Source organism: Lactuca sativa, chromosome 3 (genome assembly GCF_002870075.4).
Source record: "Lactuca sativa cultivar Salinas chromosome 3, Lsat_Salinas_v11, whole genome shotgun sequence".
Taxonomy (NCBI): Eukaryota; Viridiplantae; Streptophyta; class Magnoliopsida; order Asterales; family Asteraceae; genus Lactuca; species Lactuca sativa.
In genome coordinates, this window is record NC_056625.2 from 19,067,692 (window position 1) to 19,095,624 (window position 27,933).

The 27,933-nt window shown below is 34.9% G+C and overlaps 1 protein-coding gene across 2 annotated transcripts; it reads right to left on the bottom strand.

The window, feature by feature from the left end:
- Positions 1-1,941: 1,941 nt before the first annotated feature.
- On the bottom strand, positions 1,942-27,300 carry LOC111918850 (uncharacterized). 2 transcript variants are annotated; one of them, XM_052769182.1, is made up of 9 exons: positions 26,892-27,300; positions 26,723-26,795; positions 25,586-25,637; positions 3,297-4,388; positions 2,964-3,176; positions 2,759-2,838; positions 2,599-2,674; positions 2,422-2,505; positions 1,942-2,339 (listed from the first exon to the last, which is right to left on the bottom strand). In XM_052769182.1, the coding sequence occupies exons 4-9, from the start codon at positions 3,405-3,407 to the stop codon at positions 2,199-2,201; spliced, it is 705 nt and encodes a 234-aa protein (XP_052625142.1). In that variant the 5' UTR covers positions 3,408-4,388; positions 25,586-25,637; positions 26,723-26,795; positions 26,892-27,300; the 3' UTR covers positions 1,942-2,198. The 2 variants fall into 2 exon arrangements, with proteins under 2 accessions (XP_052625142.1, XP_023770234.1); XM_023914466.2 differs by having other exon boundaries at positions 2,404-2,505; positions 26,892-27,298.
- Positions 27,301-27,933: the final 633 nt, after the last annotated feature.

The following is a 27,933-nucleotide window of genomic DNA, read 5'->3' on the forward strand; positions in this document are numbered from 1 at the left end:
CGGTTTCAGACATTGTCTCTTGCTTCAACTAGTATTTGGTCTTAACGAACCCTTATACCCTTTATGAGTTTGCCACTTTGATCCAACAGTCTGACCCCTTACCACCATTTTATGAAGCTAAATCCAACATAATTTTAGAAGACACCCACAAGGCTAAATTCGCCTCTAATAACCCGACCACCTTGATCACCACTGTTGTCATCACATCACTACACACTAATAACCAATATAGTAACACCACCACCTACACTATTAGATCCTCTTCCCATAGTCAGATAAGCAAACTAGATGTGATATGGGTGGTTGTGTGCATAGACAAAACAACCCCAACCAAAACAACAATTATTGCCCACGGTCTTAGTCACCCTTTCCATCATGAGCATGACCCAACATCAGTAGACCGCCCCCGCCTTGCCCATTGTCAACAGGCTTATAGTCAGTTCCTCCCGTCTCCAATAACCCACCATGTGTCCTTACACTCCTACCGATTGAATCCCTCAGTCTTTTTTTTCAATTTGAGCAAGTTAAACAAGCACATTATCATTGGCAATGGTAATAAAATTTCCGATTTATGGCCAGGGAAAATGACATAAAAGCCCTTAAGTTTTCACAAAAGTGTCGGTTTTACCCTTGAACGTGTTTTAAGTCCAGTAAAGTCCGAAGTTTTGTTTAATTTGGACGTGTTTTAGGTCTGGTAGGTTACCTGGAAACCGGCTACAAGGGTAAAAATGAACAAATTAAACAAAATTTCGGGCTTTACCGGACCTAAAACATGTCCAAGGGTAAAACCGATATTTTTGTGAAAACTTAAGGGCTTTTATGTCATTTTCCCTTATGGCTACCAGCACGTTTTTTCCCCTCACTCGCACCCTTTGTTTCACTTAAAGATATTGTTTATCCCCTTAGTCTCGTTAAAAAAAAAATTATGTATATCATCTTTTAGTGACTGCAACATCGAGGAAGTAATTAAGAACGCCCACACCTATCATAGAGAATTCACAGCTAAGGGACGTCATAAGCAGCAACGGAAGAGATGGTGATGAAGTGGCGAAGTTGATGGCTTCAACGTATAAGAGCAAATATGTCAAATCATTGCTCTTTTATAAACAAAGAGCAAGGAACCGGTTTTTTTCTTTCTACAACACTAGTACCATTTTACAAAATTTATTTTCCGATAAATTACTAGATTCTCATTAGAAAGGATACGAATATACAATTACAAGATAAATGGGCCTGAAGCCCGACAGCTATACAAGAAGAGATGTGATACTACATGAGGCCCAGTACATAAAATATGTGTGGACTAATATCTATAACATGTTTGGATCATTTCGATCGTATGTCTATTTAATAGAAATGTTTGTTTGCTGAACATTTTTAGTTTCTCAAAACTATAAAGCATTTTCACAAATCGTCTTTTTCAAGTTTTTGGAAGCTATTCAACCTACTTAGTTGAAATTGTTTGTTAATGAACATGTACTTTCCCAATCAGGGTATCCACAAGGTCCACGTGATCATCAAGAAAAATTGGTCGATTCCAATGCCTAACACCTTTGTAAGGAGTTGTTTAAATAAAGTATTAAAGCTGACATGGATGCCACATGAATGCCATGTAACCAATTTTGCTCAAGTTACTTATCTTTTTTCAACCTTGGGATGAGTGATGACATGTAGTTTTAAAAAAAAAAAAAAAGGCACTAACCGGTAAAACACCTACTGTTAGAAACCATATTGATAAAACTTAAACAATCATGTAAGTAAGGTCTAAATAGTTCACAGTAACTAAGTACAAAAAATAGTGACATTACCCCTTGTGGCCTTGTTTATATATTAAAAGATGGCATTTTTAGACTTTCTTGGAAATAATCATTCCATATTGTGAAAAAGACATTACAAATTAAAGTTCTGATAGAAGTAGATAAAAGTTAAGAAAAATCAACATAAGAAAACAAACGAATGAAAATAATATCAAAAAATTATTTTCACAGTGGTAGATCTAAAGTTCCCGATAAGAAAAAAATAACATAACTTTGTTCATGTCTCGAATTGTAAATGCTATAATGATTGAAGTTTGAGAGCAATCAACACTATTTTCAACAAATGTGGAAACTAAAACACTCTTTCACAACAACTTATATCTATTGGTGAGATCAATAAAATGTTACCTAAATGATTGATTCATCAAACAATCATCTGATCTAATGTTTTTTCCCTTCATCTCCCTCTTCGTCCAAATGATCAGCTTTTTGAGCAGGCTTTTTAGGAATTCCCCAACCACTAATCATATTTCTTGATTCATCATTTGAAGAAGGCAACTTTTGTTCATCTTTTCTTCTCCCCTGATCAACCAAAAACTTTTCACCCCATCAACAATATTTGAAAATTAAATTAATCAGTCAGTACCTGTTTAGAGATTCTCACATCTTTCTCTAGAGATTTGTTCCTTGAAGCTCCATTAAATAATTGGAATCCCTGAAGATCTCCATTCTTGATGCTTGCTTCTAACTGCCAATCGTATAATTATCAGCTCTATAAAGTATAAACATGTCAGAGATGTAGTTATGGTGATTGGAGACTATGAGCTTGAAGAGCTTTTACCTGGATGTGAAGAATGCAAAGAAGAATGCTTGCGATAGGTAACCAGCTTTCATCAGGTGACAGTGATAAGTTTGTCCTACAATCACAACCAATCTATAACATATGAAGCAATTCAATTCAAGATCAACAAAATCAAAGAGTAAATGACAAGTTTAAGAACCTTAAGTATGGAGCCAAGTAAATGATGGCATATACAGCATAACGTTTATCGCCGGTATCCATCCAAGCAAAAACCCAACTCTACAAACAATAAGACACAACACAACAATCAATCATCAAAAACGAACACAAAAAAAATATCATGTACAGAGTATGAACTCTTCTTAATCAAGCAGCGGAATCAAGAGAAAGGTCGTAATGCTCACCATCCAGTTGAAGTAAGGGATGAAGCTTATAATCCCCATGACAGCGAACCTTGCATCAGCTGAATCGATCACCGAGTCACCATCTTCCTCGTCGTTGGGACTTACAGGGAGAGGAAATACTAACGAGTTGAGCACACACGCGCCGATAGCAAAGACGAACGGCGCATCGTGAATTAACTCCGCCCTGCATCTTCCATTTCTGATTCTCCGCTTCTATAGAAAATAAAAAACCCAAACGGATACACACGGACAGAACTAGGGTTTCAGAACTCAAATCAAGCACCAACAACAACAAAATAAAATGAGAGAGAGAGAGAGAGAGAGAGAGATGACCTGGTTGATGTTTATGTAAGGGTGATGATGAAGTGTGTACAAAGGTTTGAGTTTTGGGAGGGTAGAAGAGCTGCAGGCGGAGGAGAAAGGAACGAGAGAAAGAGAGTTCATCGGCGGTGGAGCAGAAAGCGGCGGCAACTCAGGAGATGGGAGTGGCGCCGGGTGTGGAGCCCCGGTTGTTGAAGACCGAAGATCCGTCGAGTTTCGTACAATTGGGGAAGTGTGCCGTGTTTGAGGAGGCTTGGCTTCTAGCACCGGTCAGGTAACAATTCTCACGTGTTCATATATTCCATATAGTATTAATATTGGTTATCGGTGGTATTTAAAGGGTATTTGGCTTAGTTTTTTACGATCCAACGTCATTTTAAAAAAAAAAAAAACAAAAAATATTTGTCAAAACTAATTTTAAAAACTATTTTTGGAGTTTTTATACAAAGAAAATGAATTTTTTAAAAAAGCAAGGAAATCCTGACTTTTTGTAACTTTTCCACAAATGACTTTTGGCTGTGAAAAACTAAACCAAACACCCGCTTAAACTTTAGAGGGTGTTTTGGATTCCTTTCAAAATAAATTATCGAATTATCGGATTTTTAAAAAGCAGTAAGTAAAAAATGTATTTGAGATTACTTCAAAAGTAATAAGTAAAAAAAAAATTATTGTATTGATGCTTTTTAAAATGGAGTTTTGCATTCTTTGAACAAGAGGTTTTTATGAATTAGTTTTTTTAAACTATAAATGACCCTACGATCTTTATTGAACTATTTAGTCTCATTTATTCCCTTATTTTTTTTTCATAACCTTTTTTTTAATCAGATTAAGTATAAAAAAAATTCACTACAAAAATTAATTCAAATATTTTTAAAAACTTATTTTGCTATCCTCATAAATCAATAAACATTGTCCAAAAAAAACTTTTAAAGATAAAAAACAATCCAAAACATAACCTTACTTTTTAAGCTTATTAAGATAAAAAAAAAAATTAGGGTAAATGTCACAAAAATTTATTAGAGTTCGTCCCAAAATCATTCATTGTGGAAATCATAGGCGTGCACTACGATCAATCTGAGCTCTTCTTTTCCAAACTGATGATACCTGAAACCAAAACTGTAAACCGTAAGCACGAAGCTTAGTAAGTCCCCCAGAGCATACCCTACACACAATCCACATGACACATATCGTATTAGCTGTAAAAACTATTTCTACCGTTATCACATATCAATTAGCTATAAAAGCTACTATATCATGTATCACATATCAAATAGCTATAAAAGCTATCTCTACCATTAACACATATCAAGTAATTATATAAGCTACTTCTGCCACATATCACATATCAAATAACTATAAAAGTTATCTCTACCATTGGCACATATCAATTAGCTATACAAGTTATCTCTACCGTTAGCCACAAAGGCTATCTCTACCATCAGCCATAAATGTTGTCTCTACCATTAGCCACAAGGCTATCTCTACCATTAGCCATAAAGGTTGTCTCTACCATTAGCCACAAAGGCTATCTCTACCACATATCACGCATACATACATATTACACACCTTTACATAACAAGTATACCAACTATCATAAAATGGGCCGACCTTGGTGCATCAGACTCGTTGGTATGGTGAGAAGACTCACTTCTCAAAGGCTGAACTCTCACTTCTCAAAGGCTGAACTGGCAAACTGAAGTCAGATATATCTCACGCTGCTCCTCCCAAACTGCCTATAATCAATGAGTGAATAACTCAGCATAATCCCATAAATACCCCCAGGGTGGTCAAAGTTAAGGTCTATAATCCATGCTGACCTTGACTCGTCGAGTGTAACTTGACACTCGTCGAGTTCCTTGTTTAACTCACCAAATCACTGAGTCACCCTAGTGACTCTTCGAGTTCCTTGATGTTCATGGTCGTGAACTCCCAACCGTGAACCTTTGACCGTGAATGAGAAAACCCTTCCTGACTCGCCGAGTCACTTTCACGACTCGCCGAGTTCCCCTAGTCCAACATGTTTACGGTCCTTTCTAGTGGGACTTAAGGTCCCAAACTTCAGATATATCTTCTTCTAGGGCAGATGTCCCATAAAATTGCAAACTTTACGTGCATGCATGACCTCACATTGCCATAACACAAAAAATAACCTTCAAATAAGGTTTTCATGCATGGAGAGGGGATAAGCTTATAAAAAGATGCAACTTTATGCAATTTGGGACCTTAGAAGGTCCAGATCCAAACTTGACTTCATTTTGCCTCAAGAATGGCCATTTTCTTCCAAGAAAGAGATCTAAAATCTACAACTCAAGATAACGAATTTATACCTCAACGAGATGGCCAAAACAGAGTAGATGCTCGATCTACTGCTTCTCCCTTGACCCTTCCTCTTCAAACTTTGAAATCCTTCCCAAAAACCCCAAGAATTGCTCACAAAGGCTGTCACTCCCAGACAAGAAGGTTCACGGCCGAAAACGTTCTTCTTAGAGATAATAAGATGCTAAGGGAGGCCACAAGGGTAGATAATGATCTTTATATAGGGTGCAAACCCTAAAAACTAGGGTTTCCTCTTACAACTCCTACTCGCCGAGTTGTGTCTTCCGACTCACCGAGTAGGTCTCGATCCCGCGTCCTTGATTTAATGCCCCCACTTGACGAGTTGGACTCCCAACTCGCCGAGTCCATGTACCAAAACCTTAAAAGCTTGAACCCAATACACAATTCCTGGAACAGGTGTTACAACCGGAAACATAAAACTAAAATTGTAAGCCAAAGTTTAATGAGTTCCTTCAAAATACCACCACACAAACATATAACAACATGCATATTGGGTCCACAACCATCAAACTGGATTACCCCTGAGCCCATAATATGAGTCTGGTTTGCCTTTCTGGCCCACATCCTATATCTGGATTGCACCCAAGCCCACAACATAAGTCTGGTTTGCCTTAATGGCCATCAACGTATGTATGGCTTGCTCTCAAGCCCACAACATAAGTCTGACTTGCCTTTCCGGCCCTCATCATATGTATGGCTTGCTCTTGAGTTTGTTGGCTTCCGCACAGAGCAGTATTTCCTCAACCCAACCACACTATGTCGACATATATATAACAGATAACATATATCCAGTAAACAGATAATCATATAACCAGTCAACAGAAAAACAGATTAATCTACAAATCACTACCGCATAACATCTTATATACTAGGACACATATATCTGACATATCAATACAACATAGCAACATCCTCTATACCAGGATACATAACCTAGTAGGCCGACATTGGTGCCTTCGACTCACAAGTGCAGTGAGGGAAACTCACATCACAGTCTGAAAAGATAGTTAGACCGAACCTTACTCCGATTACTGCATCTACTAATCTCTTACACAAAAACCAGGGCCTTAAACTCAAACTACCACTCAAAATACCTAAAATGCCCCTAGATAACATTTGGTCAAAATCTTGGTCAACGGTCAAAGCTGAAAGTCAAAAAGTCAATGGAAGATCCAGTTGGTTGAGTACGCCCTGCGTACTCAGCTACTATGTCAGGCATAGTCGCATCTCATCCAAAACCACAAGACTCTAACCCAGTGCACATAATGTACCCATTGGTACGCCCATCGTACTCCGTCTGAATCAAAAACTTCATATTAAGAACTTATTCCTTAAAGACCTCTCATATCCAGACCCATAACATCATTCTAATTCATAAAGTTTCCACCTTTATGACTTTCCATGGCTACACTAGGCCCAAAAGATAAAACCCTAACTTAATAATCCATTAAGACATCTTGACTCTTGCATGGAAGGGATAAAAGGACGAAGATCTCATATTTATGGTTCTTAATAGCTCCATAATGGATAAAGTTTCCAGCTTTATCCATTAGGATCGTCTAAACAACCAAGATCTTGTCTTTAAGTCTCAAAGACCAAAAATGCATCTTTCTCAACTTAATCCATTAAGTCCAAGTCTCCAACTTTATCCATAACAAGGTTACAAACTTTCAAGATCTAAACTCTATGCACTAAAGTGACCAAAAAGTGACAAATATGAAAATTAATAAGATCTATGAAAGTAATGAGCAAGTTTGAAGCTTTTTACTCAAAATTGTCCAGAAATGATGTAATCTTGCTGGATCTATGCTTGAATCCTTCTTCCATACACTTTGCCACTACTTTGTTCTTCAACATTCCACCTTCTAATGGAGAAATCAGCTCATAAATGATGCCAAGGCTCAAAATAAGTGAGATGAGACTAGGGTTTTGAGTTAGAGGCTCATGATGGGAAGGACCCCCAAGGGGTTAGAGACCTTAAATAGGGTTCAAAATCATTAAAATAGGGTTTTTACTTTGCGGCGGTACACCCAATGTACCTAAATTTACGCTCAACATAATGCCCTAAAAACGTGTTCTTCAGCCTAGTACACCCATTATACTAGCTAGTGTACGCCCAACATACTGTCAGACTCCCTATTGAAGATCCCGACAATCATATCTAATTACTTTTAACTTAAAACATACCGAACTAAAATCCTTATTCCAAAAAGGAAGTTCGAAACATCACTTTTTCCATTTTACCCTTTGACTCCAAAACACAAACCAAGGGCTCGGATTGCATAACCAGTATTATCAACATCCAATAGGTCTAAAACCTATTCCCTTGAAGCCCAAGACCTTTAAGTGACCCATTTACTGTCCAAAATCCCTAAATAAGAAACTTCTCGATACAGGATGTTACAACTCTCCCCCACTTAAACTGGATTTCGTCCTCGAAATTCGTCTCGGATATGATTCCTGAAACAACAACAACATATTCCATGAACTCCCTCTAACCATTTCGAAATCAAGGCATCTTATAAAGAAAACTCGAAAGAACGCTTGGAAACCCACAACTGCCAACAAACAACCCAATAACTTGAAAATGCTCAGTCGTAACAGTTTGCTTTCTCTCCCTAACTGTATGACCCAATTTCCAAAGAAAACTTGCACAAATCGAGAACTCTTAGAACTACAACCACAAACCGACTTTGTCACTATACTCCCCGAAACCAAGAAGCCATCAGTCTACACTTTAGAAACCTTACCCTAAGACTGATGATCATCTATTCGTCGAACCTACCCATTGTCCCTGACTAAGAACACCTCCAAAACATGCTGAAAGAATACTCAAAACATACCGATTGTGAATTCCTCCCAATACCAAATCCAAAAACTGTGCCCCAAAACCTTACACACTTGTCATCCTGACAAGTCACCACTAAACCACTGCTATCATGACCATAATGATGGTCCTTACAAAATTTCACATTCCATCCAAATCCCTTATCAGTTGAGGTGTCCATCCACCTGATAAATCACTCGAGAAGTTTGAAACGAACTTCATGACTCAAGTCTCCATAATCGATACCCAACATTGGTATCCAAACTTCAAATAATCAGCCCCCAATAAAACTCGCTTCAAAATGTAGCACATCGTAAGAGAATTCTGATGCACAACTATTACTCCTAACAACCTTTAACTGCCCACATGATCTAAACCAGCTGGTCACTAAATCTCCTAACTTCCAAAAACAACACACTGACATCCAACCATACCAATAAGACTAATGATCCGAGACCTAAGAGTCTCAATCAAATAACCATCGGGTCCCTCCCATGTGAGTCATGCAACCATTAGTTCACAATACATCGTGACACCATCTACCCACTAGGATGATAAGCTCACGGTATCACAACAATCTTATAGTTATTTCATTATTATCCTGAAGACTCAAGACCAGCACCACAAGGGCCTAAAGATACTCAACCATCAACCCACCGACTTGTAGGAACCCCATCAACATCTCTCTCAACACAACCCAAGCCAAGTGCTCTCATGTTATTATATTCAAATTACTTATATCCCCAAGGGAAACGCATAACCAACCCTAGACTAAATACATTCCTTCTTCCTCACAACCTTACCCAGAGGGTGTAGTACCTGTAGATTTAACCAAAATGACGAACTTCAACCGCTAAAAGAAACATGCTCATTCAGCCAAAACAAAGATCCTACGCCTTGAATGAAACTGAACGGATCCTATCAATATGTAACTTAGCTCGATAAAACTTCCAAAATCATTCAGAAATGATGTCAAAACCCTGGACGGGTCAATCGAGATACCACTTCTACTGACGCAACATGTCAAAACTTGATTTTGCGCAAATCCAAAGCCACACCTGAAAAACTAAACAACACTGCCCCAACATCCAAACTTCCAATAACCAAGGACATCTGCCAAACTCGAGCCTGGTATGAACAATAATTTCATAAACAAGAATGAGGAACAAAACATACCAAACTCTGAAACTGATCGACCGATCAACAACTGCTCATCATAGACTATAGATATCAAGATATACAACAAGTTGACAAATCTCTCAACAATCGATACTCAACCTGAGCGAGCCAAACACCTTTGACCTATTCCTCGATGCTTTCGAAAGGAACCATTGGTTACAACGAGCCCCTTAGTGCTTAGACGAAACGAAGCGAGTAGAGCTGCAGATCAGGGGAAGTTGAGCCAGAATTGGGAAGGCCCTTACAAAGTGATAGAAGCTCACCAAAACGGGTCTTATGTGCTCGAAACACTCCAAGGAATCCCAATGCCTCGCACGTAGAACATCATAAACCTAAGGAAATATAACTTCTAGGAGGCAAAGCATTCTCCTTCATTCAAAAGTTTTGGTATTTACATTATTTTTTGTTTCTTACACGTCTAAATTTGAACTCTCGTACTTATGTCCTACATTTACATTTGGTACTTCACAAGTTTGAATCACAACATTTGAGTGCTTTGAGGAATTTCAAATGTGAACTTCTGAATGTGATCAATTTTAGCAATTTCTCTCATTATCCCGCATATGATTGCTCACATGAGACATATTATGGGTGACCTTCACACCTAGCATAGACAAACTTCCTTGGGTTATCCAAATAACCTAGAAGTTACTCTCGACGACATGAGAGAGTTTGAGCATTATACATTACACAATTCACCCTTTACGAGAGGAGAACATGTCCTATACTCTCTCCCCATGCACTAAAGAGTATACAATCATCATTTTTTGAACTTAAAAATACCCAAAGACATTCATTACAAATGAAAAAAGTACATACATTCATTACAAGGGTACACAACAATACATCTTATAAGAAGCCTAGATCATTCTTCTTCTTCAATCAAAGAGGCCTTAAAAGCCTCAAAACTGGATTGGTCCAGTCCAGATGATGCCAAATAATCTTCGTTGGGAGAGGTTGGCAAAGCATGTTGCAATTCTTCGTAACTCCCACTCGGCATCCGATGTTCCGGGATCTGAAATCCATACTTTTCTTTCATTAATTTGCATACATGCTCTAAACAATAATCATTATATGCTTTGTAAAGTCTTTTGGAGTTACTCATAAATGTCTCGGAACACATGGCTTTATCAAAAGATTCGGAAATACGTTCTTGTAGCATCCAATCCATATCATTCCTTGAGTGGGTGAGTCGACCATTTAACTTACTATTGCTAACACGAAGGTTGGCTACTTCGAGTTCTAGGTTGGAAACCTGACGAACCAAACGATCATGTTCTTGTTGGTTTTTCTTGGTAAGCTCATATTTGGTCTTATACTCGGATACTTCAGTGGAGGCCACGACTGTTAGACCTCGAGCCTCTTCAAGTTCAGTTTTGTGCCGTTTATCAAACCCCACATTATAGGCCATTGACCGCACCATGTGGGCATGACGTCTATTGGTGAGTTCGTCGGTGCTCATCTTGACCATTTGGGATAAAGTTACTTGTGGAAAGACATTAGATATGAATTCAGAGATGTATGTCGATTCCAACACATCGGTTTCACAAGTGATATTCCAAGATGGATGAAAAATTCCACTACGATCGGCCTTGCAGGACGTTTGAGGTGTCCACGACCCACAATTAGAGCCTGAACCATCACCCAGAATAACAAGTGAGCTTGTTGTACCAAAGGTGTGTTGGTGAATTGTTTCACTAATTGTATTTAAGTGTAATTGGTTGACTTGTTGACCAAAATCAATTTTGATGAATATTAAACAAGTAAGAAAGGTGTGGAGTGCACATTTGTTTAAATTTATTCAAGATTTAAAGTACACTTTTATTTAGGGGCGAATCCCCTGAAAAAACGGGGGTCCAGGGCAGCTTCCTTGGGAGCAGGGTCTAAGGGGCAGAGCTTGTGGCAGGGGTCGAGATGTTTCAACAATTTTTTACTCTTATCCAAATACCCGTTTTAACAGTTTTGGCGGTTTGTGACAGTTTGAAACTGTCTTGTGACAGTTTTCAGACAAAGATCAAAAACAGTTTTTTGGTCATAATCTAGTACTCATGAAAAACATACCCTCTTATTCTCTTTCTTTTTCTCTGATTTTCTCTGAGTCTTATCCAATTGAGGATTTAGGAGTACCACCCAAATACTTTGATTTGAAAGTGATAATCACGATTTTCAGATTTCTAAATGTCATTAAACCCAAATTTCTAACAAAAATCGAAGTATTTTGTGATCATGACAAATTAAACAAGTTTGAAGGGCAAGATTTCCATAGATGGCAAAAGAAGATGCACTTTCTTCTCACTACTCTGAAAGTGGTCGATGTTCTGAGTACACCCATGCCAAAATTTGTTGAAGATGAAACTTTGGAGGCAACAAGGAGAAGATCAAAGTGGGACAATGATAACTACATCTGTCATGGTCATATTCTCAATGGTATGTCTGATTCTCTGTTTGATATCTACCAAAATGTTGAAGCTGCAAAAGAGTTGTAGGATTCTCTTGAATCCAAATACACGACTGAAGATGCTTCAAGCAATAAGTTTCTCGTAAGTAACTTTATGGGTTACAAGATGACTGACTATAGGCCTATTATGGAACAATTCCATGAAATGTTAAGGATCTCGGGACAGTTTGCTCAACACAATCTGAAAATGGATGAAGCCATTTATGTGACTGTGATCATTGAAAAACTGCCCCCTTCCTGGAAAGATTTTAAACATAATCTAAAACATAACAAAGAGGAATTAACTTTGACTCAACTTGGAAACCATTTACGGATTGAAGAGTCCTTAAGGACTCAAAAACTTGATAACAATCCTAAAGGCAAGAACCAAGTTGGTTCCTCTTCTGTGAACATCGTAGAAGGAGAAAGTTTAAAGAACCCCGAGAAGTCTAATGGAAAAAAGGAAGTTTAAAGGAAATGATGAAAAGTCTTCTAACAAGAAGGCTAAGTTGGTTTGTTGGAATTATAACAAGCCGGGTCACTTCAAGAAAGATTGACGTCTTCGTAAAGTAAAGAAGGATAGTGTTGGACCAAGTGGATCCCAAGGATCCAGAAAAGTAACAAGATCAGATTTATGTTTCCATGCAGAATTCTAAATATGTTTATAATTATATTTATGTGATTTCTGAAGCATTTTATGTGCAGAATGATGATGTTGCATGGTGGGTTGATTCGAGAGCAACAAGCCATATATGTAAAGATCTTCGTTGGTTCAAGGAAGGTCAACCAATTGAAGGTATATATGTATTGAAAATGGGAAATGTTACAACTGAACCAATCAAGGGTTTAGGATCTGTTTTACTTTATTTTACTTCTGGAAAATGTTTGTGTCTGAACAATGTTTTATATGTACAAAGGATTCAAAAGACTTTTGTGTCTGAAATTGTTTTAAATAATTATGGTTACAAACAAGTATTAGAAAGTGAATAATATATCTTGTTAAGACATGGTTCTTTTATGGGTTTCGGATATGTATGTAATGGAATGATTATGCTTAATATTAATTATCCTAGTTATGATAATTTTGTTTGCATGGCTTCTTCTACCACTAGCATAACTTTAATAAATTTAATTTATGGCATGCTAGACTAAGACATATTCATTATAAGAGATTAAAAGGCATGTCAAAATGAGTTTAATTCTTGCTTTTGATATAAATAATGAAAAATATAAAACATGCATGTTAACTAAAATCACAAGACAACCTTTCAAAGATGTTGTTAGGGAAAACAAGGTGTTGGAACTTATACATAGTGATTTATGTGATTTCCATGCAACACCTTCCTTTGGAAACAAAAAGTATGTTATTACTTTTATTAATGATGTATCTAGATATTGTTATGTCTATTTGCTACGATCCAAAGATGAAGCTCTTGATAAATTTAAGATTTATAAACAAGAGGTTGAACTTCATAAAAATAAATTAATAAACGTTTTGCGTACTGATAGAAACGGTGAGTATTATGATCTGGTTTATTTTGAATCAACTAGAATAATACATCAAACTACGGCTCCTTATACACCACAACAAAATGGTGTAGCTGAAAGGAAAAATAGGACTTTAAAAGAAATGGGTAATTTCATATTGTTATATTCAGGTTTAAGTGAAGGTTTTAGGGGTTAGGTTATGTTAACTGCATGTTATATTTTGAATAGAACTCCAAACAAAAGGAGTAAGAATACTCCTTATGAACTTTGGTGTAAAAAGGTATGAAATTTGAGTTATCTCAAAATTTGGGATTGTCGAGCAGTTATGAGTCTCACTAAACCCAAAAGGAAAACATTGGGTGAAAGAGGTATAGATTGTATCTTTATTGGATATGTTGACCATTCCAAAGCTTATAGATTTTATGTTTTAGAATCTAATAACTTTATGTCTGTGAACACTGATATAGAGTCAAGAGATGCTATCTTTGATAAAGAAAGATTTACATCTATACCTAGACCAAGGGACATGATTCATCAATCTTTCAGCAAGAACACAACTCAAGCTGAAGATGCTTTTGGTGGTAGATGTTTTGTGCTTGAACTTATAAAGAGTACTAGAGCTAGAAAAGCTAAATCTTTTGGCTCTAATTTTCAATTATATTTAGTTGAACGAACAAGGGATGAGACTGTGTCTCAACATCAATATTGTTTTAATATTTAGGATGATCCAAAGACTTTCAGTGAAGCTATGACTTCTAGGGATGTTCATTTTTGGAAAGAGACAATTCAGGATGAGATTGATTCTATCATGCATACCAATACCTGGATATTGTCTGATTTGCCTCCTGGTTGCAAAAAAATGTAAATGGATCCTCAAAAGAAAAATGAAGGTATATGGCACAATTGATAAGTATAAAGTCAGATTGGTTATCCAAGGCGTTAGACAAAAGGAAGGCATTGATTCCTTTGATACGTATGCTCCTGTTGCCAGCATTTCAATTATTAGATTATTATTAGCTCTTGTAGCTATACATAATCTTGTGATTCACCAAATGATTGTGAAAACTGCATTCTTGAATAATAAACTGGATAAGGAAATATACATGAAACAACCTGAAGGGTTTGTGATTCCTGGATATAAACACAAAGTGTACAAGTTGAAGAAATCATATATGGTTTGAAACAAGCACCAAAACAATGGCATCAAAAGTTTGATGATGTTGTCTTGTCTAATGGTTTTGCATTAAATCAAGCTAACAAGTGTGTATATAGCACATTTGATACTTCTGGTAAAGGAGTTATGATGTGTCTATATGTGGATGATATGTTGATTTTTGGTACTAATTTAGAAGAAGTAGATAAAACCAAGAAATTATTAACATCTAGTTTTGAAATGAAAGACTTAAGGGAGGTTGAAGTAATTCTTGGTATAAGAATTAAACAAGGAAACAATAGGATTACAATTTCTCAATCTTATTACATTGAGAAAATATTGAAAAAGTTTAACTTTAAGAATTGTTCTCCTGTTAGCACTCCTATAGATCCTAGTCTCAAGCTTCTACCTAGTAAAGGATCTCCCTCCTCTCACCTTGAATATTCAAGAGCTATTGGTTGTCTAATGTATGTCATGATTAGTATTAAGCGTGATATAGCAAACTCTGTGGGAAGGCTTAGCAGATATACTAGTAAATAATAATCCTAGTACACATCATTGGCAAGTTATGAGTAGAGTATTCAAGTACTTGAAAGGGACCATGAATTATGGTTTAACTTATAGTAGTTATCCTTCTGTTTTGAAAGGTTATTTTGATGCCAGTTGGATTAACAACTCCTCTACAAGTGGTTAGGTGTTTCTTCTTAGAGGAAGTGTCATTTTTTAGGCATCCAAGAAACAGACTTGTATTACTAACTCAACCATGGAATCTAAGTTTGTTGTATTTTCTGTTGCTGGTAAAGAAGCTGAGTGGCTAAGCAATTTGATTTATGAAATTCCACTCTGGTCAAAATCGATATCTACCAGTTCTATCAGGTGTGATAGTGTTGCAACCTTGGCTAAAGCTTATAGTCTAGTGTATAATGGGAAGTCTAGACAATTTTGTGTTATACATAGCATGATTCGTGAGCTCATCATAACTGGTGTGATATGTGTGGGGTTTGTGAGAACTCGGTTAAACTTAGCCAATCATTTAACCAAAGGGTTAGCTAAAGATCATGTACACAAGGCAGCTGTAGGGATGGGTTTAAAGTCCATCTAAATTTTTTTATATTAAGATACCCAATTCTCATCTAATGCAATATTAGATGTTGAGTTCAATGTGGAAAGCTTGATATTTGAAGATTGAAACACATTATTATCATCATCCCAAGGTATATGTTTAATACTACAAGTTAAAGAGGTTGAAATTTTATTTCTTATAAGTTCTTTGAAAATTGCATTTTAGGTGCAAGAACAAAAGAGCTACCTATATAAGCATAAAGTTTAGCTTCTTCAAGAAGTTAAGACTTGACTTTGATATGTTTATTGAAGGATGGAAACACGAGCTAGTAAAATATAGTGTCAATTTAGAACTTTGAGAATGTAAATTGTGATGTATATTATCTTCATGTATTCATTATGAATAGAAAGGGTTCAAACTTCAAACCTTAATGACACCCTGCTATTTGAATATTTGGAATGAATAATATACTAATGTGAAATTCAATCGTCACGACATTTCATTTATGCATGAGTTTGTTGTTGTTATGTTATGTTTTAAGTTAATCAAGATTACACTTAAATGGGGGGGGGGGGGGGGGTGGAGGATTATTGGTGAATTGTTTCGCTAATTGTATTTAAGTGTAATAGGTTGACTTGTTGACCAAAATCAATTTTGATAAATATTAAACAAGTACGAAAGGTACGGAGTGCACACTTGTTTAAATTCATTTAAGATTCAAAGTATATAGTTATTTAGGGGCGAAGCCCCTAAACGAACGGAGGTCTAAGGGGTGGCAGCCCCTGGCAGGGTCCAAGGGGCAGAGCCCCTAGCTGGGGTCAAGTTGTTTTAACAGTTTTTGACTCTTATTCAAATACCCGTTTTAACAGTTTTGGCGGTTTGTGACAGTTTGAAACTGTCTTGTGACAGTTTTCAGAAAAAGATCAAAAACCAGTTTTTTTGTCATAATCTGGTACTCACGAAAAACATACCCTCTCATTCTCTTTCTTTTTCTCTAATTTTCTCCTCATCTTATCCAATTGTGGATTTGGGAGTATCACCCAAATACTTCGATTTGAAAGTGATATTCACGATTCTCATATTTCCAAGTGTCATTAAACCCAAATTTCTAACAAGGTGGTACCTCTTCAAACGGAAGGAACCTCCATGGCTACTCCTTGCATGGCATTCATAAAATCAACTCTGCTTTTACCGCCAGAACCTTGACGGTGCTTCGCGTCTGTGATGTTGGTAGTAGACACCAATTGAGCAGTCTTTTCTCTTCTTTCTGGATGGTGTATTAGCAAACTAGGCAAAGCCTGACATAAAAGTGGTTTGCTTACAAGGCTTACAGATTGACATGTGTTATCATTGTCACTCTGGTAATTGGTATCATCTTCATTAACATGTAATATTGCTCTTGTTGTCTTCATCACAGGCCATTACCTCTCATTACCTTAGTAGAAATCTAAAGATACAACATTTGCCTCTAGTTTGCATTCCTTTTGGTAATCACACAGAAGAGCCTTAACATATTCAAATATATATTTTTTTTTAAACACAACAAGAAAAAATAATATGAAAATCACACTTCAAATTATGGGTAAGAGTTGTTAGAAAATGACAGTCACTTACCATTAATCCTCACGTTTAGCATGGAGACTATGAGTTTGTTGTGTCGATCCTACACAACTCTTTCCACTAGCAACAAAAACGAGTATGTTGATCTCATTTCCTGGTACACAATACCCTTCTATTTTGCTTAAGTCCTTACGAAGTTGAGGGGTGATATTTTTATGGTCGGGTCATTGACCATCCTTGATTTGTCACCAAAGACCATCCCTTAGGGTATGAGGTTTAGGCTCGCCCAAAAGAACTCATTTTTCCATTTCTAGATGGTATTTTTGGATTTGTTGCAATTTGTCTCTCTTTATCACGGTTATAGAAAACATATTGATCTTCACTAAAACATTACGTAGAAAATACAGAATAAAGGAACAAAAGGGTCAACTTTTTTTTCCTTAAATAGGAGGTCAAATGCCATAATTTTGAACATCGCACTTGGCTTTAATTGGCTTATGTGTATAAAATAATGAGATAATAAATCTTCAAAAAACTTGGAGATCGGGAAACAAAGGCATGCCTCCATAGTTTTGACATAAATACACATTTTATTTGGAGGTGGATCCTTGATATGCTGAGTAGGACAGGTAGAAGAACTCCATCCGACAGACGCAATCCATATTGGCTAGCCACACTTTCTAAACCTGCTTGCAAAAGAGTTGAGAATATGTCTTCTATACCCAATTCACAAGTCATCTTCTCATTACTCATGTTTTGCTAGATATTTTGTATGTGTGGTATGTGATTGTTAATTCAGGCTCTTTGCTCTCTCTCTCTCTCTCTCTCTATATATATATATATATATATATATATATATATATATATATATATATATATATATATATATATATATATATATATATATATATCGTAGGGCTGACAATTCTCGACACAACACGCGACACGACACGAAATAAATTGGTTTTTCAACCCGCCAACCCGTCAACCCGTTTATTAAATGGGTCATATATGGGTTTCTCAAAAAATAAATGGGTTGACCCGCCAACCCGTTTATATTCTTAATAAAAAAAATTATTATATTTTTAAATGTATTTATGTATCAAGTATTAATATTTAATAAGTATTATATAATATATACCATTTATTCATAGACCATTTGACTGTTTTGACATTATGACTCGTGGTGGATGGTCTAAGGTCATAAGTCGTAACCTATAAGGCTAAGTCTGTAACATGTTTTTGTGAATCTTTTTAATTTTCATGTGGATGTTTAAGACTTAAATATCTAAAATTCGGACCCACGAACCCGCCAACTTGTGAACCCGTATAAATAAATGGGTTGGTGGATCATATATGGGTTTATGTTTCAAACCCGCCAACCCGTGACCTGTATATTTAAATGGGTTGTGTTTGGGTTGACATATTTTGACCCGCCAAACCGCCAACCCACGACACGCCAACCCGAACACGACACGATTGCCAGGCCTAATATATCGTATGTGATTCTCTGTAGTTGCATGCAAAGATTCTTTCTCCCACTCGACTTGACGCATCAACCTATGCATGCCACTCTTTCCAATGAAAATATTATCTACATTATTGATATTGACGCATGCATGCAAAAATTCCTTCTCCCAATTGACATCAACCGATACATGCCACTTCTTTCAATTGACATTGATCTATGCATGTCAAGATTCTTTTATCGCTGGGTTATATGTATAATGGCTTCTTGTTGAAATTAAATGTACATGGTTTGTTTTTCTCAAATACATATGGATGTTAGGGTGACAAAGCGGGCATACTATTAAGTATGGACTGAAATGTGTACTACCCATATCACTTCATATAGGGGGGCTGACGATGAGCATAGGGTGGCTTCCGAACAGAAGTAACAGACGTAAATAACGGACGGACAGAAGTTACGAACAAAAATACTTGGCCCAAAATGCATTACTTCTATATTTAATTGTGTCTTACGGACAGAAGTAACGGACATTAATAACAGGTTGGTTGACCATATCAGAATATCTTAAGCTAAAAGATAATCACGATTCAAATTGATTAACAAATTTCCATTTTGATTCGGACGAGAGCTAATTATATCTTATAAATAGCCAAGGTTTGTAGTCCAGAAAAAAGGCAAAGAAAAAACTCTAATATCCTACTTTCAGCTTTGATCGGTTTCTCTTGTTGAAAATTAACTTTACCATCGAAGTGTTATCTCAAATCCTCACCCGAGATTGTTTCAAGTATCACCGGAGTCAAGGCTGAACGAAGGACAGAGCAAAGATTCATGGCAAGTCTCTTTATCTCAACCGTCTCGTGAACGCAGGTATTCATCATTGGCGAATGATGAGTACTTAGGTTCACGAGACGGTTGAGATAAAGAGACTTGCCACGAATCTTCGCTTTGTCCTTCGTTTAGCCTTGACTCCGATGATACTTGAAACAATCTCGGGTGGGGACCCGAGATGGCACTTCAATGGTAAAGTCAATTTTCAACAAGAGAAACCAATCAAAGTTAAAAGTAGGGTGTTAGAGTTTTTCTGCCTTTTTTCTGGACTGCAAACATTAGCTATTTACAAGATATAATTACCTGTCATCTCAATTACGAGGAGAATTTGTTCATCAGTTTGAATCGTGATCATCTTTTAGCTCAAGATATTTTGATATGCTGAATCAACACGTTCTGATCAACAAGTAATGCATTTTGGGCCAACACTTTGGGCCATGCCCGTTGAGCCATGCTCGTTAGACATGTCCGTCATTTCTGTCCTTCACTTATGTCTGTCACTTATGCCCGTTACTTATATCTGTAAGACTCCAACCTATGCCCGTCGTTAGTTATAAAGCCCAATCAATGCATTCATCCTGGCTTTCTTGGTAAGTGTATATTTTGTTCTCATCTAGAATTGTCTTCTTGAGTTGCCAACAATGAAACTATTAATAGATTTTAAGAGCCCGTCACTACAAAAAAAAGTACATAAAAATAGCAGTTTAGATAAGAACCTATCCCCAGAAAGATTTTACAAGATTTTACAGGATTAAAAACGAGTTCCACAGTTAATGCCATTATCTTTTTATATATTTTTTTTTATCCCTCATGTTCTTTACCTTCAGTTGTAAGATTAAACCTCCTTTGATTTTTCCTGTTTTTAAGACATCAATTGCTACCTTAATTAACTTAATATATTAAAACTAAATCACAATGTATGAAATAATTACACCATTTAAGATATTTCATCAACAAGCTCAAAATGAGACCAAGAATTACACCATTATTCGTTACTCAAAATGAAATAAATTACACCATTTAACTTAGTTTTTAACTTCATAAAAGAATGTTTTTGAAAAAAATCAACCTTTAGTTTTATTAAAAAAAACAATAAAAATTGGTCCCAGATAGGGATAATGACTTGAAAGGGTAACGAACTATCGACTTTGATCACATTTAGTCACTAAACTTTTTTTCGTTATCTATTTGTCATTGAACTATTGAAACTGTTCACATTTTACCCTTATGACCGGCTGTTACCGGTCATAAGAGTAAAATGTGAACAGTTTCAATAGTTTAGTGACAAATAAATAACGAAAAAAAGTTTAGTGACTAGATATGAACAAAACCAAAAGTTCGTTTCCCTCTAAAAAATTCAATGACTAAATGTAAACAAACTTCCTCTTGTATTATGTTTTAGCAAATTATTTATTTTTGTTAAGAGATGCATTTGATTATGAAAGATGTTTACAAAAAAGGATCTAGATCTAAATCTACATAATTAACACACACTAACACTCTTAATGTTACATCTCTCAAGCACACCTCTACATGTGGTATGGACCCCCTTATATAGAGGTGTTTACATGTCTCTCTCTCTCTCATGTCATAAAGGGGGAGTTTTGGATAGAAAAACAGGATGGATTTAGATATGGAAATCCGAAAGTTGAATTTTTGTAAAACCAAAATCAGATTGGAAAATTGTGATTTTTTATTTTTGAAAATACCAAGTCATTGGTTTTTTATTTCGGTTTCGGTTTTTCGTTTTTTTTAATACATTTTTTGGGGTTTTGTTTTTTTATTTTTTTATTTTTTTATTTCATAGATTTCTTCATCAACAAATGTTGCTACAATTAAACAAAAATAAATTATTTGCTAAAACATAATACAAAAGGAAGTTTGTTCACATTTATTCATTGAACTTTTTAGAGGGAAACAAACTTTCGATTTTGTTCACATTTAGTCACTAAACTTTTTTTCGTTATCTATTTGCCACTAAACTATTGAAATTGTTCTCATTTTACCCTTATGACCGGTAACAGCCGGTCATAAGGGTAAAATGTGAACAGTTTTAATAGTTCAATGACAAATAGATAACGAAAAAAGTTTAGTGACTAAATGTGAACAAATTCGAAAGTTCGTTACCCTTTCAAGTTATTATCCCTCCCAGATACTATGCATTTGAATAACTACGTTAAGCAATCAAACATATTCTTTTATTAAATGAACTTTTAACAAAAAGAAAACATTGGAGAGAAAACCTATTGATTCCCTCCAATCAAATATGTTAAGCAATCAAACATATTCTTTTATTAAATGAACTTGTTTAGACAAAAAGAAAGCATTGGAGAAAAATCCTAATCATGAGCATTGACATTCCTATAAAGGCAGCTTGACGAACAAAATCAACCAAGACTTGTATGATAACAACAAAGGTTGGAGCAACGATATAGCATTGTCTAAGAAGATACAACCACATGAAACCCAAAGCACCACAACCACCCCAAAGCAAACGTGTGAATCGTAGGATTATGAAAAGGGGGAGAAGTATGTGGGTAGTCTGCGGTAATTTTAAGATATTGTTTAAATTAGTCATATAATTGTTTAATGATATTTTAAATTTTTTTACTAATAAACGAGACTTGTTATACTTATTAGCACATCAATTTGGAATGTGCTATAGAGAAACAACATGGACCCCTTCTGATTCTGATTCGGAGCAAGGGACAAACTCAAGGGCTAACATATCAGTTCTTTTAACATAATGAATCACACCGGAAACAACATGAACAATATATGCCATACCTTTCTCAATCAGTGGAATACCGATGTCAGGTAAATATACACATGATATATAATGTTATATGTATGTTGTTTGTGTCGTAATAATGCATTGATTAGATACCATATAGGATTGGATATTATGGAAAATGGATACGGGAATTTTCTAATGAGTATGCGAGATCAGCTCCCCGATTAACAATGTCCCACGTGTGACTGTTGCTAATGTCCCAAGTGATGAGAGATACGCCGAGAAGCATTCTAAAGTTATAAAATAAAAAAAGTTGGAGACTTCAAATCAAACCCAACTTTTCTTCATCCATCATGACAAATGAAGAACCAACTATTGTCTCATTATGTTTTGTTTTCTGTAAAATTCAAGGAAAAATAACATATTTGTAAGGATCTCTTTATAATAGCACACTATATTCATCTTTTCCCGATATAACATTGTAATTTGAAAAAACTATTGGTTTATAGCAAATACAAAATAGTATTTATATTTCAAAAATAAGTCTTGATAAAAAAATATAATTAGATTGATTTTTCGACATACAGTGCTTTCTTAGAATTGCAATAATGATGTGATGGAAAGAAACAGATAAATGGAAGTATGCTAATCACTTTTCTATTTATATCCTTTTTGTTTCTAATCATGGAAGCTTCTTATAACCAAGAATGACGGATCCACGTATCATTACTACAATAGGACGATCAATGGCAATGAAAAGCTTTGTTTGCCATAATATAAGGATATATGCAAATGCAATCATGTATGTTGGTACCATTGTAGATGGATTTGTAACTCAGAATCAAGTAGATGTGATATGTATCATACCTAATTTGTAATCAACTGATCTAAACAAAATCACAAACATTTTTATTATGATGTCACATTTGGGTGGGATGGGTGGACGGGCTACAAAATGGCTGTAACTCAATGCAAACGAGGGATAAGGTGTTCCCAAGGTAATTCATAACAAGTACAACTTCTAATGCAACCAACTCATTGCATTAGAATATATACTTGTTTATAATTACCTCTACGAATAACACCTAACCCAATGCAACAAGCCATTGAACTCGTCGTGACTGACAAATAATATAGTGCATATGATATATATTGGATTTTTGCGTTACAAATCCATACACAGTGGTACCAGCATAAATGATTGTATTTGCATATATATATATATATATATATATATATATATATATATATATATATATATATATATATATATATATATATATATATATATTTGCACTATGACGGACAAGGCTTTGTATCTCCACCGAACATCTTATTATAGTAATAATATGTGGATATGTATTGTTTGTTATAAAAATCTTCCATGATTAAACACAAAAGGCTAAATCAAACAAAAATCAACCTAATTTTAGTTTTTTTTTCTTACAAAGTCACTATACATTTGAAATATAAAAATTGTTAGTGTATTTGTTATAAACTATAGGTTTCTCAAAGTAAAATGGTGTACCGGAAAGAGATGAAAGTAAGGTGCTATAGTAAAAAGATTGATGCAAGTTTATTGTTTTTCTTGCATTTTACCGAAAACAAAAGATAAAACGACAAAAATTGGTTCTTCTCTTGTTATGATGTCTTAAAGAAAGTTGGGTCAACTAATTTGAAGACACTCCGGATAAAAAAAATTATAATTTTAGCATGCGACGCAACATGTCTCTCCTCACTTGGGAGACGTCAAAACCAAAAACTTATCCTACATAGTGAATAAGTGAACAGAATACTCTCGTCTCCATCCTCTACTATATCTACGTCTTATTTCCTACCTAATCAATGTGTCCTCTCGGCTCTCGAACGTATGTGTTACTAATATGCTTGAAACATCTTGCAGCTCATCCAACAACATCCTTTAGTAACTAAACGGCAGATATTAAATAAATCTCGAGGCTCTAAACCCTAATAAACCTCAAAAGGCAAACGGAGAATTTACAAAAATGTTATATAAAAACAATGAAACACATAACCAAATATATACACAAACATAAATATAGCAATCTATATGGTATGCATATTTATCTCACATTGGTATTCCCTCTGATTGACAAAGGCATGACATGCATAAATTGCTTCTTAAGTATATCAAAACTCTAACATTCTATGGCCATCCGAACTGCATGTTGACATTGGTCCATTTCAAGCAATGTAACATGCCTAAGACATTGGTCTTCATTTTCAAGCAAATTGTGTACAAAAAATCTATATGACAAATGTATTATTAAACAACTTGCTAAGTTAAAAAGCTTTACTTATCTCTGGTCCATAGGTCGATATTAGCATGTGCAGCTCCACCTGATTTTGTTGCCTTAGTTTTTAGAATTGCATGCTTATATTTATTCGAAAGAAGAGACATTTATACTTGAATCCTCGCGTCCAAACATAGTTTTTAGGAATATATTTTGAAAAAGTCCCTTTTTAGCATTATACTTTCAAATCTTTTATTGTTTACTTAAACAAGGACCATTTATGTAATTTATTTTCACAAGGACTATTATAATATTAATATATATTTTAGCCTCGATTGTAATATTTTGTGAGTTGTATATAACAACAAACTTTATTTATTTATTTATTTATTAGTTTGCTTTGTGGCATGCTTTGAATGAAATAAATACCAACAAAAATGCATTTTTTTTATTATTTCGTTGCACTAAATAATCTTTTCAAATATATATATATATATATATATATATATATATATATATATATATATATATATATATATATATATAATTTTGATTAAACGCTAATAACAAGTATTGGTTTTAAATTCCATGTAATCATGAAATTTTGTAGATGTTACCCTTAACAAAAAAAATGATAAAAAAATTCATCTATTCAGTTGTGATTCTTTTGCTTTTGTAAAATCAACTATCAATTGAGATACTAACAAATGATATATTCGTTAAAATATTTTCTTTTAAGCATGAAAAGGGATTGTTGACTGTTATGATGTTTTGATTAATTAAAGAGTTATTATAGTTTTTTGCTAACTTATGTTAAGCTTTCACAATTTATGTTAATGATGTTTGATATTGTAATATTTTATGCAAGTTGCTATAATTAGTAATGCAAATTGCAAATACTTACAAGCCCACACCCAAATCTCAATAAAACCACAAAATTTTAAGGAAATTAGAAGAGCACGCACGCACCTTCATATAAATTAGGCCACATGAATCATGATTTGATTGTAGCCCTTCTAACCTGATAAACAGCAGATTAGGAAAGTCAAACACCATATAAACAATAATCCAGAAAATAGGGAAAATAATAAAAAAAAAAAAAATCCAAATAACTATTATGATAAGCACCCTTTTTACGCTTTTGTATCTTTGAATATCTATATTAACTCACAAAACACACCACCCTGATTGTGAATTACAAAAATTTGGTTTTATTTTTCAGTCACACATTCACATAGACAAAAACTATAATTTTACCTTATTTTCTAATTCCAAAGGCTAAGTTTAACTTTTTTAAAAAACAAAAAATAAAACTGAAGGAATTACATCCAATGTTTTAAAAACCGGTTTTTTAATTGAACCGGTATGATTACCGGTTCCCGATTCAACTGGTTTAACCGGTTCGACCGTCGGATGAACCGGTTTTTATATTTTTCATGTTTTTTTTTATTTTCCTACACATACGGACATATAGAAATTATGAATTTAATGTTTACAAGTTCAAACATTAAACATACACATAAAAATAAGTTGTAGATGAATCCAAATACATTAAAATAACACATAACCATAAGTTTTAGTGTTTTACATCAATCCATATACTTCAAAAAGAAAATAAAATATAATACCAAAACGAAATATAGTTTTTGATGAATACAAACATATCAAAAGAATTTATAACATTTACCATATGTTTTTATTTAGAGAAAACTAAATAGATTTGAAAAAAAAAAATTCAAAGTTTATTATGTAAATGGTTATTTTTAATGTGTTTTTATTTGGTTTAACCGGTTCAACCGGTTTTTTCTAAAAACCGGTCGGTTCAATCCGGTTCAGAAATCAATGTAAAACCGGTAATAGTTGAAACGCTCCCTCTCCCGGTTTCCGGTTCAAACCGGTTTTTAAAACATTGATTACATCAGTTACCATCTACAGTTTCATATTTACCATAAAGATTTTTTTCCTAGTATTAACCCATCTATGGTGGAGTAATCATTGCAATGTTTTGCTTCTATCAACCACTTAAAGATCTGAATCATGACGTAAACCAGACAGAAATAAGGCATTTCATTGAATAAATGTTTAAAGAAAATTATGGATGTTTACCATTAAAACATTCGAAGATCCTCGATCCAGATCCGTCAATGTGAGTTTGGAATCATACGAATCTGACCTAGATCTGTTGGGAACGAAAAGTAGAAGCAGAACACAGTTTTTGAGTTGGCAAAGAAGAGTAGAAGCAAGGAGAGAACGCCATGATTCGTTTCATTTTTACCTAAATATGGTGGCTGTCTGATGGTGGTGAAGATCGTGGTGACAACGGCGGTGAACGATGGTGGTATTTAGATTTTATGTTAGAGATAGGGAAGAGAAACAACAGGTTTAGAGAGAGGAATGAAAGATGGAGGAATGTCCGGAAAGAGAGCTTCCTTGTTTTGAGCGCTTTTTTAAGCCTTTATTTTTACCGATGGTGGTGAAGATCGTGGTGACTGTGACGGTGAACGTTGATATTTGGGGTTCATCATAGAGAGTATAGGGAAATAGCAGGTGGTGATGGTGGTGGAGACCTTGCCGGAGATAAGCTTCTGCGGTGGCTTTGTCTAGGGCTAGAGAGAGCGAATGGTGAGGTGTAGTCTGGTGAGAAGGAGAGGAACTGGTGAGAATTTGGAGAAAGGTTAATTCCATAAAAAGTTGTTTATGTTTTTTTACATCTCAAAATACATATGATTATCGATTATTTGTTAATTTATCATGGAGTTAAATACAATAAAATATTAAAATTAAATATAATAAAATGTACGATCGTTTTTGTATTTTATCTCAAAATACATATGATTATAATTATTTGTCATTACATTTTAAAAAACATTTTATTTTTGGGCCCTTCACCGGTCACCAACAAGTCAGGATTACGTGTCGATTTTGTATTTTTCATAGTTTGTATTTATCTCTAACATTTACGTATGAGTTTACATTCTAACATTTTTTATTGAGAAAATGATAAAAATAGTCATTTACACTAATTGCATTACAAAAATAACCAAAAAAAATCGAAATTACAAAATTAGGCTACAATTTCGCAGATGGAGATGCCCCATCTGCGAAATGAGCATCTCATCTGCGAATGTACAAGCACCTAAAGCACAGCTGTGCTTTAGGTGCTTGTACATTCGCAGATGAGATGTGTCATCTGCGAAATTAAAGCCCATCTGCGAAATCCCCTTGTTTTTCACTATATAAACGTTTTTTTTCTCCATTTTCACCCTTCTATACACAAAAACTCTCTCTATCTTTGGGCTTCTCTCGGAATTTTGGCT

Bases quoted from the DNA above. Each gene is read 5' to 3' on its own strand.
- LOC111918850 (XM_023914466.2), bottom strand. From the start codon at position 3,407: ATGAACTCTCTTTCTCTCGTTCCTTTCTCCTCCGCCTGCAGCTCTTCT. The intron at 2,839-2,963 runs GTGAGCATTACG...TATTGTTTGTAG, and splicing joins TCCCTTACTTCAACTGGATG to AGTTGGGTTTTTGCTTGGAT. The intron at 2,340-2,403 runs GTACTGACTGAT...TTGGTTGATCAG, and splicing joins ATGTGAGAATCTCTAAACAG to GGGAGAAGAAAAGATGAACA.